The sequence below is a fragment of the Phalacrocorax carbo genome, chromosome 2 (assembly GCF_963921805.1).
Source record: "Phalacrocorax carbo chromosome 2, bPhaCar2.1, whole genome shotgun sequence".
NCBI lineage: Eukaryota > Metazoa > Chordata > Aves > Suliformes > Phalacrocoracidae > Phalacrocorax > Phalacrocorax carbo.
Window position 1 is genome coordinate 72,050,769 of NC_087514.1, and position 14,269 is coordinate 72,065,037.

At 41.0% G+C, this 14,269-nt stretch overlaps 1 protein-coding gene across 2 annotated transcripts in view; it reads left to right on the forward strand.

Moving 5' to 3' along the window:
• MOCOS (molybdenum cofactor sulfurase) overlaps positions 1-14,269 on the forward strand; it is a 227,698-nt gene that overhangs the window by 189,062 nt on the left and 24,367 nt on the right. For both annotated transcript variants that reach the window (XM_064443252.1, XM_064443253.1), the window contains exons 8-9: positions 1,809-2,255; positions 9,434-9,596. In XM_064443252.1, the coding sequence (XP_064299322.1) occupies positions 1,809-2,255; positions 9,434-9,596 (610 nt within the window). The remainder of the gene's footprint in view (positions 1-1,808; positions 2,256-9,433; positions 9,597-14,269) is intronic.

The window sequence follows — 14,269 nt, forward strand, 5'->3', positions numbered from 1 at the left end:
CCAACAGAGAATTTTCCAGAGAGTGCTGTATGAAAAACGTATCAAATGCAGGAGCATCTATGTGAAGGTCACGATTACAGTATTTGATGCATTTTTCAGCAAAGATTTTTCATAAGTAGCAAACTGTGTTCTTCAAAGGAGGAGATGTTAGGGGGAAAACTAGTTCCATCCTGGAAGGAATGTGTTGACTGGATCAGCAAGACAGATTTACTGTATATCCCAGTGATGAGGGAAGTCACTTTCGATGTTGGATTTCTAGATTAAAGTCTCTGATTTGCCAATATCACAGAATCACAGAATGGCAGGGGTTGGAAGGGACCTCTGGAGATCATCTTGTCCAACCCCCTTGCACGAGCAGGCACACCCAGAGCAGGGGGCACAGGAACGCGTCCGGGTGGGTTTTGAATGTCTCCAGAGAAGGAGACCCCACAGCCTCCCTGGGCAGCCTGTTCCAGTGCTCTGGCACCCTCACAGGAAATAATTTTTCCCTCGTATTCAGGTAGGACTTCCTGTGTTCCAACTTGTGCCCATTGTCCCTTGCCCTGTCACTGGGCACTATTGAAAAGAGCCTAGTCCCATCATCCTGACACCCACCCTTTAGATATTTATAGGTATTTATGAAATCCCCCATCAGTCTTCTCTTCTCCAGGCTGAACAAACCCAAGTCTCAGCCTTTCCTCATAAGGGAGATGCTCCAGCCCCCCGATCATCTTCGTAGCTCTCCGCTGGACTGGACTTGCTCAAGGAGTTCCACGTCCTTCTTAAACTGGGGAGCCCAAAACTGGACACAGTACTCCAAATGTGGTCTCACTCAGGCAGAGTAGAGGGGGAGGATAACCTCTCTCAATCTGCTGGCCACACTCCTTTTAATGCACCCCGGGATACCGTTGGCCTTCTTGGCCACAAGGGCACAGTGCTGGCTCAGGGTCAGCTTGCTGCCCACCAGCACTCCCAGGTCCTTCTCAACAGAGCCGCTTTCCAGTAGTTCAGCCCCCAACCTGTACTGGTGCCTGGGGTTGTTCCTCCCCAGGTGCAGGACCTTGCACTTGCTCTTGTTGAATTTCATGAGGTTCCCCTCGGCCCAGCTCTCCAGCCTGTCCAGGTCTCGCTGGATGGCAGCACAGCCTGCTGGTGTATCAGCCACTCCTCCCAGCTTGGTGTCATCAGCAAACTTGCTGAGGGTGCACTCTATCCCTTCGTCCAGGTCATTGATGAAACGTTGAACAGGACTGGACCCAGCCCAGACCCCTGGGGAACACCACTAGTGACAGGACCCAGACCAGTTCTCAGCTTTATAGCTGTCCATTGGACTATTTAACACAAGCCATGAATAAGCCACCAATAGTATAAAATGGAACTGTTCTGACAGCAAATATCAAGAAAACTGCCCCCAAAAGAGACTGCAGTCTCATGGTTTGTCCACATCTGAATGTAATATCCCAGTTTAAATCCAAGTGAACTATGCAGGTAAGACTGGAATATACCTGGAGACTGCCCTAGATAACAGGCCAACCGGGGACATAAAAACTTTTTCTGATTCTTGGCATGTTTTTGAAAAGTCTCTTTTGCCCTAGGGTAGAATAGGACAAGCATCTCAAAATTATCTTCTTCCCAGCTTGAGTAAATAATAAGATAGTTGGGATTTTTTTTGTCCATTTTCTCTTTGTATTCATGAGTCAAGTTTGTATTTTTGAAAACAGTTTTTCAGGTTAGAATTAAGAGACTTGTCGATAACTATGTAAAATTAGAGGGAAATAAAGCAAAGTTTGTCATAATAACTCTCTGGTTTTCTTCATATTTCAAATTAGGCTGGCCATGTCTGTGGAGATGATGTAGACCTAGTCGATGGACGTCCCACTGGTTCTGTGAGAATATCATTTGGCTACATGTCTTCTTTTGAAGATGCACAGGCTTTTTTGAAATTCATCATAGCCACCAGACTCTCCAAATCGGACACTGAGATTCCCTTCCAGGCCTCTGTTGCAAAGCTGACGACAGAGTGTGTCCCAGATGACCACCCTTCCTTTAACAATGCAGATAAATTGTCTCCAATACTACACATCTCGGACAGAGAACTTGGGAATAACTTGTCTGCAACAAAGATAACTGTCAACTGGCAGCCACCAGAGGCTGAGGCAGAAAGCATAAGGGCAGCTGTTTCTGAGACTGCAGTACCAACGTGTAGAAGAGGTGGCAAGCCCATCACTGTCACCAACATTTACCTCTACCCAATCAAATCCTGCTCTGCATTTGAGGTATACGCTTTGAATCATTCTTAAATATTCCTCTCAGCCTTGTGTTTTTCCTTACCCCTCTCAGACAGGTCAACCAGGACGAGCATGTGCACATTAGGAAGCAGTATGTGGGTTCCCATTTTTCCTTTTCTCCAGTTTCTAGGATGGAGTGCTGCATGCTAAGATACTTTGAAGGTTTTTCAATTAGACTGAATTTGCAGGATGCAAATGTGTCTTCTGCTCTGCCCTCCCTCCCAGCAGACAAATCTGCACATAATATGCAGTCTTGAAGAAAACAGTTGGATTTGCAAGAGTTGACTAAAATATAATCAAGTAATTAGTATGCTTTTACAGAATGACATGTGATGGACTTGTAGGCGTTGATGGGTAGGCAGCAATTGAGAAATAACTTGATTAACATGTTATAATTGAGAGGAGGCTGATTTACATTACAAAGAAATGTTATCATTAAAAATACATTTGCAACAGAAATATGACATTTAAGTGTTGTTGCACTATTTGAAAGTTCACTCTTTGAAGATTTTAATTGCTTTTTTACCAAGTTAATAATATCATCACCTTAGCTGTGACTTTTTTTTTTTTAATAATGCATGATGAAATAGGTGTATGGCCCACACATGACCTGGAATGTGACTCTGCTTAGTACCATACTGGGAAGTGATTTAATGAATGTCACTATCAGTGTAACTTTCCCTATGAAAACTTGCTGGTGTAGGTCACTGTCTCACATCTGAGTGAAAATTGGGGTCAACTCCAGTGACAAATCACCTGCATTTAAATATGGCTTCTCAGCTGATTTGATCATGATTTATTATTTTTTTTCTTAATGCAGAAGAGGCTGGGAAAGTACAGCAAAGACTGTTAGATGATCAACAAAACATCTGTATTTTAAAATTTGGTTTGGCTTATGATGTCTTTAATTCAGAGGCAAAATTTTGAGCATTAAATGAGACCTGAACAATTTCCATGCCTTATTAACCTCCCACTAAATCAAACTGTTTAGAAAATCAAAGTAATCCCACATTTCATGTGAAAATATTTTAACCTTTGTTTAAGTGTGCAGTTGTTCTAGCTGTATTACGGAAGCCTGCTACAGAAGCTGCTGAAATGTGTTGTAGCAGTATGCGGGCCCCTTTGGGGTTAAACTCTTTTTTTAACGTGCAGGCTGGTGTTGTGAGATACATACCACAACATCCAGTGCTAGGAAGGCTTTGAAGTGATTGTGCCCAGGAGCAGGTAAGACGTACCTCAGCATGAAAGACAGCTTATGTTTCCCCACAAGCTGAGCCAGGTTTCTTCTCTTCAAGCTCTGTGAGGGGAAACGACTCTAGGTGATAAATTTATACAAACCTGCTACTCCTGGCAGACAGAACTGCAGTTTTATATGGAGGTGGAAAATCCCCATTCCTCGTGCATACTTCTTGTGCCAGGCATGTGTTAATGGGCCCAGTGTGAAAGCAGGGTTCATCTTACCTCAACTTACCCCTCCAAAGTCAGATAGTATTCTGTAAGCAGTGAGAGATGGATACCTGCTAATTCATCTTATCATAAAATAGCCATCTGCAGTAGGAAAAATGAACTGTTCCTGGATATTTCTGGCTCTTTCCATTGACTACAGAAGGAATCCAAGGCAACTTGGATTACACAGCTAACACTAGCTGATTTGAATAGTTTAAAAATACAGGTATTAAAATTGCAAGTCTATTACGAGGTTTAGTTTTGCATGCCTAGAATAATTTTTGAAGTCTACTGTATTCTTGTTTGATTTTTTTTTATAACAAAGGATCACCCATATTAAAACCCAGTAAGCTAAGCACTGTCAAAGCTTCTATTGCCAAAGAGTACTACGCAATTAAATGTATACTGGCTTTAGTATATGGTATTGGAAGGGGATGGAAGTTCACTGTCAATAGCCTTTCATTCTTCTCTTCTCTAAGAGCATTTTTTGTGCATTTCCACTTAGTTCATAGCAGATACACGAGTATGTGTGAAAGAACAGTAGAAGCTGGCCTAATAGGTACGATGAAAAAGGGCTTTCAATGCGTAAGGAGAGCAGGCCAGGAGATGAAGCCAAAAGATTGATTGATTTTCATGATTTTCAATATTGAAGTAAATCCCCAAACAAAATGTGTTTGCTTTCATGATCTTCTTCCTGTCTGCCAGGCATTCTTCAGGTTTTTGTTCCTAAAGGTCTGAGTGACACTTCTAGACTTGTCGTACCTTTATAACCAGCCGGTGAAAGACCTGTCAATCTCATTGTCTGCCCATAGAAGAGGTGCAAATGGCAATTTACAGCCCACCATTTGTAATGAGCTTTAAAAACCAGTTAATCCCGTTCTAAATCAAGCAGTGGCTTGGTCTGTTCCTGATGGCTAAAAGTAGAATAAAAAGCCAGTGCTGCCAGAACCCACATCATCACTAACTGCAGAGTGCATCATCCTCCACAAAACTATGTATGTCATTACTGCAACTTCAGCCAGTATCACCTTGAAAAGGGGAAAATAACCCATGCCACATGGCACTGGAGTTTGAAGCAAGACATGCTACAGAAACCTTACCACAGTTAAATGGAATCAAATCCTGAAAATCATGTTGCCTTTTAAAATAATGATTATACCAGCATTTCTAGGCTTTATCATTAAAAGATTGAATCCCATAGAAAAGTATTCCTTTGCATGCCTCTTAGTGGTCTTTGTCATACAGACTTCACACTTAGCATTGTATTATCTCCTTACTTCAGTAAACTCATAAACTTCTGAAGTAATAATCATGTAGCTTGTAGTTTCCTTGGTCTTGAGTTAGAAGCCATTAACTGGAATTCATGTTTTAAATCTAAAATACCTTAAGATGCTTTGTAGTTGTGGGAAAGCTAGAAAAGTTAAAAGCTAGAAAGTTAAAAATTTGATCTTTTTTATCAGTTATAAGGTAGCTCAAAGCTAGTTGATGTGGAAAGGTGAAAGTGGTTTAGATATTGCGTGGCAATAAATTCACTCATCTTGTACTTGGATACTTGAGATCAGAATCTCATAGATTTGTAAGTTCAAGTGCAGTCCTCCATCTGGCATGGTAGGTCAGGCCTTTAGCATGCATAGCAAATGGGCTTTACTGTAAGTACATGATTGCTTGTGTTTGCCTAGTATCATACGTGCAGTGGAAAATTCCAGCTAACTGTGTGTGCAGGACCCGGCCTATCTGCCAGTGAAGTCTGCCTGCGCGGTTACTGGTTGCAGGATAGATGACTTGATTAGTGGAAGGAGGACAAACTCAATGAGGGTATGAGTACAAACTCACAGCTGTTTGATCTTCTCTTGAGGGTCACATAATCTCCTCCTCTCCTAAACTCTTGTTTCTCTGCTCTGTTCTAAGTGTGTTAGTGTGGGAGGTGCTTGACCTCCAGAGAAAATGAGAGTGCAGGGTGCTTTGGCAGCTGGGAGGATGAAGCTTGGCATGAAGATCATCAGCTCACTGCAGGTTGGTTAGTTCCTACAGCATGTGCATTTTATAAAATGTTCCTGGCCACAGGACGGTTTCTGTTCAGTGTTGTTCCATGGGCTTTGTACACACAGCTCAGGAATGGAGGGCAGAATATTCTAACACAGCCTCTTAAATGCACTTTTTTTCCCCTACAATTATTTTATTAAATGGGGAAAAGCAGAGAAGAGGAGTAACCTCTACACCAGATCACGTTTTTTTCTTCTTTTCCAACATAAAAATATGTTTTAAACATGCATTTTTAAACATGAACATCTCTCATGTTGATGAAATTTGCATAATTACATAATGCAGTGTGCCCAGTGAAAAAGGTTAGGACTTTAAACATTAATAACTTTATTATTCGTGCAGTAGATTTCAGAGTATAAAAATTGCATCTCAACACAGAAGACAAATTAGCTTTTAATTTAAAATACAATGCAAATTCCTAGTGATCGGTGGATAAATTATATGTAAGACCACTAACATTTTTAAACTTGCATAATTTAAAACCTATTCAGTGATTTCTTTAATGTGTTCAAGAATTGTATGAGCCTTCATGATGACATTACTGTGCACTATGGAAAAATGTAGCACAAAATTTTTTAAAGAAAATTCTGAAAAAAACCAAAAACATGTTTTTGCAATGAATATTTTTACATTACAAGATGAAAAATGGACTAAAGTAGATAAGATAATACCATGTACTGGCTGTCCTATGCAATGATCCTTGCTTATGTCAGGTAGAGAAGACCGTATGTTGGATGATTAGCCCAACTGCCATGCTGGGAATGAAGGTGTATGCTAGAATCTATCAATAAAATAATGGTGTCCCTGATTACTTTCTGTCCTCCCCCTTCTAATTTCTCTCAGTAGTCAGAGATGGCCAGGCAACTTCAGGGAGTCAAGTTAGAAGCTATGTAATACAGTATTGCTTACGGCAGTGTATGCTAACCTGTTTTATTTTACTTCAGAGTGAGCTTCATTGGTTGCTTTGGTTCACTGTGTCGGTTGCCTGAACGTAGGTATTTGAGTAACCCTGACTGACCTCCTGCTGCTGGTCCACTGGGAAGTGGATCATCTTTGCAGCCTGTGTCATTTCTGCTAGCCTTGGGCAGACATCTCAGATGTAATCCAAGGGAGCCAAATTGAACCACTCTTCTTGTGTCTCAAAAGCAGAGCAGGCAAAATTTGCTAGAACTGCTTTCAGTTGCTTGCAATCACTTAGCAATCCCTTCAACCTCTTTGAAATAATGGCAAGAGACAGTCTGCACAGGTCTCATACCTAAGTACTAAGAATAGAAATGTTTATGTTCTTCCATGCTCACCTCCAGTATCACTATTAGCAACAAACCAACTCTGCCTGCTTCATCGTCATCCATGACTCTCTGTCCGAGGCAGGGTACACAGTTTTTTTGTTGTTGCAACTTAATTTATTGGGGTCCTAGCAACATATGCAATAGAGTAAGTTGAAAAGTGGAGAGGTAGAAGGGCACCTGGCAGTGTATGGGGAACACCCATGACAGGACAGGGACTCACTGCTGGGCGCGTGAATTTATGATTCTTCTTACAATGGCAAATACCCAGATGAAGGGGAAAAATGGGCTGAGGCCATGTAGTCATGTGCTGCATCTCAGGGCAGAGCATGGAATTACTTGCCATTATTTTGGACCCACCAGGGGTATTTTGAATGGAAGATGTTGAGTATTTCCAAGTATCTGCTACCTAGTCAGCTGAGCTTTCCCCACAATGCCTATCAGCATGTAAGAATTCGATGAAGCTCTGATTAAAGAGAAGGTGTTTTTGTTTGCTTATAAAACCTCTTACTTTCAGTGAAGGGTAAGCAAACACCTAAGCTATTTCCTGAATAAGATTGCTGTCCTGAAGTGGAACCCAAACAACTGAATGTTATAATACAGAGCTAGGTATCGTCTTCATGTTCTTTTTCTATTTTTCTGCTCTTTTACTTTATTCTGCTCATTATGTCTTGCAAATCCTGTAAAGACCTGTTGGATCCATGGGAGGATGTATTACCGATTAGTGATCTTCTGGTTTGAAAGGGAGATTTGTTAGCAGGAAATTCTTGCAGCTCTCAGATGATCACCAGCTGTTCAAATGCATTTTGTAATTTAATTATACAGGATAACAAAAAAATACTGCCTTCTCCAAATAATAATTTCCAGCAAGGACAAGTCTGTTCTCCAGCTGATCTTGTAGTCTTTGGGCTATGATTCCTCTCCTAAAAAGACAGAGCCCACGTCATTTACATGCTGACAGTTTGAGGCACTTGGACAACGTGGTTTCAGATGACACTGTCAGGCCTAAAGTTTCCATTTTTGACTGAATTTTTCATCCACACTTACTTTAAAAACTGCAAAGGATATTATAAATCAAATAGGTTGATCAGATACATTTCTTATCTTTAAAAATTTTCCATGTATTTTCTGTATTCAGTACAGTTGATAGCACTGTGGCCAAATCAGAGTTCAACTTTAATGCCTCCCTCAGCTTTCTCTCGTCAGGCTGTCAGTGTCAAGCGACTGCTGCAGGCTCCTATAAAACCTGGAAAAGTTTATAAGAATGGGATATTGTGGTTCTGTGGGGTTTTGGATAGAGCACATGCTAAACAAAAATGTGGTTTCTAATTAATCTAAACAGTGCTTCCAGCCGTGTTTTTCTTCAGCGCATCAGGGTCTGCCTGAGAGATCTTTCTCTCAAAACTTTTTGCTAGTCTTTTGCCAGTTAATTCATGGGAGCTGCGCTAAGCTTCTCTACAAGAATTCAACGAAGTTCAGCTGTAGTTAACTTTCCTCCGTACTCAACTGTGACTAGAAAGCATACATGAGTTGAAGCAACTTGTTTAAATGCCCAGCTTTATGTTAAAAGAATGGTATTAATATTTTAACATTCTGAAGGAGAAAGCAGTTATTAATATCACCCAAAGGCATTACTAAAATTGCTCTCTTTTTGGATTTCAAGATTACCATCTGTGTGGCATCAGTAACAGATGTTCTTTTCACCAGAAGAATGTACATGAAATCAAGGACAATATGCTTGTATAGGCTATTGAATGTAAAGAGTGTTACAGAAGTAGTAGAAGAACAGATAGTAGAGAAGACAATGTGCTTTGTTGTAAGGGGATCTGGAGAAACTGTTATGCTCCTAGCTAAACAGAAGCCTCAGCAGTGGAGGTTTTGTCAAATAGATTAATTGATAAAGTGGTTCCAGTTTTATGAAAAACAGGGAGTTTTTTTCAGAATTTTGATTTTCATATTTTTCTTGCTTTTTGTTTGTTTCATTTTGCCTTAATTCATACAACTCCAATGAAATGTCCAAGCTTTGTAAATTAAAACAAAATTATTGGGGGGAAAGGTCCTGAAAATGGATAAGTATAAAACTGAAAGCAGTTTTCAGAGTGTTTCAGAGGTTGTTTATTCTCATAGCTCTGTTAAATGAGGGTGTGTGATAATATGTAACAAATTATAGTAACCAGATTTTGTTTTGTCAGCTTTGTGCAGTGATATCTCTATCTTTTACTTGCAATTAAGGTTCCTCTTATTAAAGGCTGACAATGGCTTGGACAAGAATTCCTGATTTCGAAGTATTTCATTAAGAGTTTCTTTTCCCTCCGTTTCCTTTTCAGCATGAATCTATTAACGCATCTAACATCTTCTAAACTTCTGTATCCCCTCCTGATGCTTTTCCAGGTTACAGAATGGCCAGTGGGAAACCAGGGTTTGTTGTACGACCGTAACTGGATGGTTGTAAACCAGAATGGAGTCTGCATGACACAGAAGCAGGAGCCAAGGCTGTGTCTTGTAAATCCCTCAATTGATCTGAAGAAAAAGACTATGGTCATCCAGGCAGAAGGTTAGTAACCAATATCCTTTTCTCCCTGTCATTATTTGTGTCAAACTTCTAGAGACACCTGCATGCACCTACTGAATGCTGTGTGTGCTTACTGACCTCAGGGACACAGTCTGCTACCAGCTGTGGGCAAAGAAAGCCTAGGCTGTAATATACAGCCCTGGGTAGTTTCTTAGCTTGTTGTTGGAACAGGCAGAGAGCAGACAGTGACTCCTATGTGCAATCATAAAGTGGATGCTCCAGCAAGGAGTAATGGATTGACAGATGTGGAAATTTACTGACTAACCTATCTCTCCACATCATGAAGGCCATCAGCCTGAAGGGACTGTTACTGCTGCAAAAGCAGAGGAATAAGAGTCTAATGTCAAACATCCTGGCCAAAGACCTTCCCATTTTAGAGCTGTCCTTCTCCTTCCAGCTGTAGGACTAGAGGGGTAGAGTCTTCAGCGGAAATTAGTACGAGTTAAAATACAGGCCAGACGTTATTTAGCTCAGTTAAATACTTTCACTAGCAGGCAAATGTTTCATGATGTTTGAGCTTCTCTGGATTCATCAAAACACTTTATATTCTCTGCTGAGGGGAAAAAAAATAAAAAACTTATGGAAAGTTTTATGGAAAGCCCTTTGCTACTTGGGGGTGCAAATTATTTATTTTGCTAACACTGCTGTTAGCGCTGAAGGCTGGAACAGGTTTGTATTCCGCAAAAGTCATCATTAATGCCGAGTCTGCATGTGTCTGAATGGTGTTGATCATTTCCCTGAGGTCTAACATTTACTCAGCCTGTATGTCTGAATCATTATTAATATATGTGCCCACATTTTCAGCAGCTGGAGCAAAACAAAGGAACGCGCATTCAGATTTTTGACCCTTTATTAGAAATCCATATGAGTGGATCTGTAGCTACAGTCTCATATCTGCTTGTAGATTACAGTTGTCGTCCTCTCCAGTTGTCTGAGCACTCTTCATAAAATAAAGTCTGACCAGTTGATTTCTTTTGTCTGGAATAGGTTTGTCAAATGTACATTTGGGTACTTCAACTAGTCTTGTGTGTTTTGTGTGTGTGTTTCAGATCCCAAACACAATCTAGTCTCTTCTTAGGATTCCAGACTGCCTCATTGGTACAAACACTGCTATTTTCCACTCTTCCCTTTGTAATCTTTCTTTGAAAACGTATTGTTAATTCAAGTCAATTCTATCTGGAGCACCTTGCACCGCAAATTTTTGTAGTGCAGTTGCATAGGCAGCCTTCTCTCACAACTTTTAAATTTCCAAGTGATTCAGAACTAATTATTTCTAGAAATTCAGTTCCTTTCTATCTCTCCTCCTTTCTGCCGGTACCTCTTGCTTGCAGACACAATGTGGAATCTTGTCCAAACCTTCTCCATTTATCCTTCACATTTTCAGTGGTTCAGCCCTATTGGGCCTTTTGATTGCTACATTCTGCTCTTCTAGGTATGTTCTTGATTTTTTCCTTGCTGGTAGCACATTGTTCAGGCAAGTACATACCCGTTAGTATGTTTGCCTGTCAATAACATCTGCACTGACATACTTTAGAGAGTCAAGAAGAAGTTTTCTCAGTCAAAAATGACAGTCAAGGAACCCATTTCTCACTGAGATTTACAGTCTCTTGCCATAGGTAGTGCTAAGCTGAAATTCACCTTTAAATCCTACATTTTGTTTTGTGTCATTTTTGGAGTTTGCACTGTCATTCACCTTCCTTGCTACGGAAGTGGGAACCATTTTCATCCAGAAGTGATTGACCAAGTCTGTCAACTTCTGCCCCAAAGTGATTGATCAGATCTCCAGTGTGCTCTAACAGAAACATGATTGGCACTTATTTATAGCCTCCTTTGGTACAGCCAGTATGTAAGAGTGGAGTAATTTCATTCCTTGTATAATGGCTCTAGATACCAATAAATGTAACCCATAAGGTGGTCTTGTCCCTCTTTTTATGACAGTCCTGCTATTTTTCACTATCATAGTGTACTTGCAACCTGTGGTATTTTTTTAATGCTTGTCAGCGAGATAATGGGTCTCATTTCCTTGGGCAGTCTGTTCCAGAGGTTACCTCACATAAGATAGCACAGTGATGGGAACACATACGAAGTGACAGGGTAAGACTGAGCAGATAAATTTGTAGGAAGTTGTTCCAATATTTACTCTGTTTTCTTCCCTCTTACCTGCGGTCTAAATGCATGATTTTTTTGTTGGTGTTAAATTTTTAATTTTTTCTTTTATCCCTTCACATATATGGGTCATTGCTATATCTCCCACTTAAGTCATTTCATGGCAGACAAATTTGACTTAATAAGTTGACTTTCCTTGAAAATCCCATGTTAGTCGCTGTTGCTTTTGTCACCACTGTCTCCAGCCTGTCAGTAGTTTGTTGCTAATGTAGGATCTGAAGCTGAACACATGTGTAGCTGGAGCAGCAATCAAGGCAGTGAGGAGTAGTAGCCCTCTGAGGAGCCAGGCTGTCTGTTGTGCAGCTCAGAGCCTTCACTGGCCTACGTCTGTGGCTAATGGTATTTCAGGTTTGTAGCATTTAGCCTGCTGACTACAGACACCTCCAGGTCTCTTCTAGCTTTGTTGCTTTGCAAGTTTCTTTCTCCCACTGGATGCCTCAGAGCCGAACTGCCTTTCCTCAGCTACAGTAGCATGCATCTTTCCAAGGAGAGTTCTGTCTCCTCCAACTCCTCCTCTCCTCCCCTGCCCTCACACTCCCTGTGCAGTTCCTCTATTCTTCTTGGTGTTATGGGGACATTTCTGGTGGCGAGGAGTGGGCGAAGGAGGTGACTGCGGTGAAAATAAGAGAGGCAAAACCTTTGAGCTGCACTTTTACTGCACCTCTTGCTCTGCTGAACGTGAAAACCCAGCAGCTCCCGGGTGACAACTGCAGTCAAGCTGTCTGCCTTCCTTCTGCTCCTCTGCAGGGAGGCTGTAACCACTCTGCTTTCTCTACCAGTTTCTCTGCTGTCGTCTGGGCTTTTCTCATTGTGAGAGCAGGCTGTGGAAATGATCTCCACCTAGAGCGTGCTTTGCTGCCTGGAGGTGTCTCCCTCCAATAGAGGGAGCCTGAGGCAACCATGCTGCTGGATTAGGTGCCTCTGGTAAGTGCCTAAAGCCCAGTGGGGCAAATCCCACATAGCTGAATTACGCGGCATTCTTAAAGAACATTTTGCTGTTACGCTAGTAGATTATGGTGAAGACTTTATCTGTGCCAGTTTTAAAACATAATGAGTCTGTTCTCTCTGCCCCTCCAGGCAAGGGCTTTCCTCTCCCTCTAGAACTTTTCATTAGTGGAAAATTTGTTTATGGGTATTTTATTTCAATATGGTTTAATATTCCCTGTCTTCTCTGTCCAACAAAATAAAACTGTCAGCATGATTTAGTGTGACAGTAACTATTTTAATAGCTTTTGCTGAATCCTCTGTGTGCTGAGGCACCGCTTCATGTTATTCCTTTAATCTCTGTGTGTAGCATGTTTCCATAGCCCATCTAACAACCAGCCTTGGATGGGCAGACCCGCTGTCTGACTGACCCGGCTGTGCAATCCTGCTGTCCCTGTGGGTAGCAAGGACATCAGACTTGGGCTCTAGACAAGACCAAAACCGCTCAAAGGCTTAGGATCCTTCCCTAGCATGTCTGCAAAATTAGTTGGCTTGCATGGCAGCTGGGGAACTCCAGGTGCTCCCCTGATCCCTGAGGAAGGGGGTAAGTGAGAACAGAGGGAGAGGAAGAGCTTGTGCTTGGTCTCTCATTGGCTGTACTTTATTTCAGAGATTTTAATTTTGAGAAACTGCATTTCTTAATTTTGTCAGAATTATTTTCTTAGGCTATGTGGTTGTTAACAGGCATTTCCTATTCATTTTGATGTGAAGACTAACTAACCCTTGCTATCACAGGAGCCACTTTGAGAAAATCGGTGTAATTTTAAATAAGCCCCTGTGGAGAAAGACAACTTCTTGTATCTTGACTGAAGCGGTTAAGGGTTAGGCTCCCAGCAAGTTAAAGGTGGGTGGGCAGCAGCAAGTGCCTTTATTTCCAGAAGCCGTATTACTTGAGTGGGAATCAAGGGAAATCTTGTTGTCCTGCTCCATCAAATACATGGGGCCACAGATTACACTGGGCTTGTTCCCGACCGATGTAAAACTAAGCCGAACAGAATTTAGCTGAGAATACATTTCTGTAGAAGACTCATTTCTCTCTTTCCATTTTAGCTAACAATCGGCATTACTCTGGCAAGTTGGGCATTACTTTGCCACTGCACAGAGGGAGAAATTTTGAGTGCTGTGAAGGCCCTTTAAAATATTGGAGTAGAAAGATGCTAGCAAAACTAAGCAACTAATTACACTTTATGGAGTTTATTGTGCCTTCAAATAGTCATGTGTTACTGCCAATAAAAATAATGGGAATTAAGTGCATACACTGATGAAAGAATATACATGAATAGTTTATATTTCAGTCTATTGAAATAACAGACCTCTAATTTTTGTCATTGACTGAAAATAGGAGCTGTAAAGACAGGAATAATTTTTTTTATATTAATACTGTGAGCACATCTGTGAATTTTATTATCAAGCAAATGACCATGGAGAATGACAGCTTTTACATTTTAGTAACTAGCAATATTCTGCTTTATTTTTTCGCCTTAAGATAGAATAAAATTGTAATT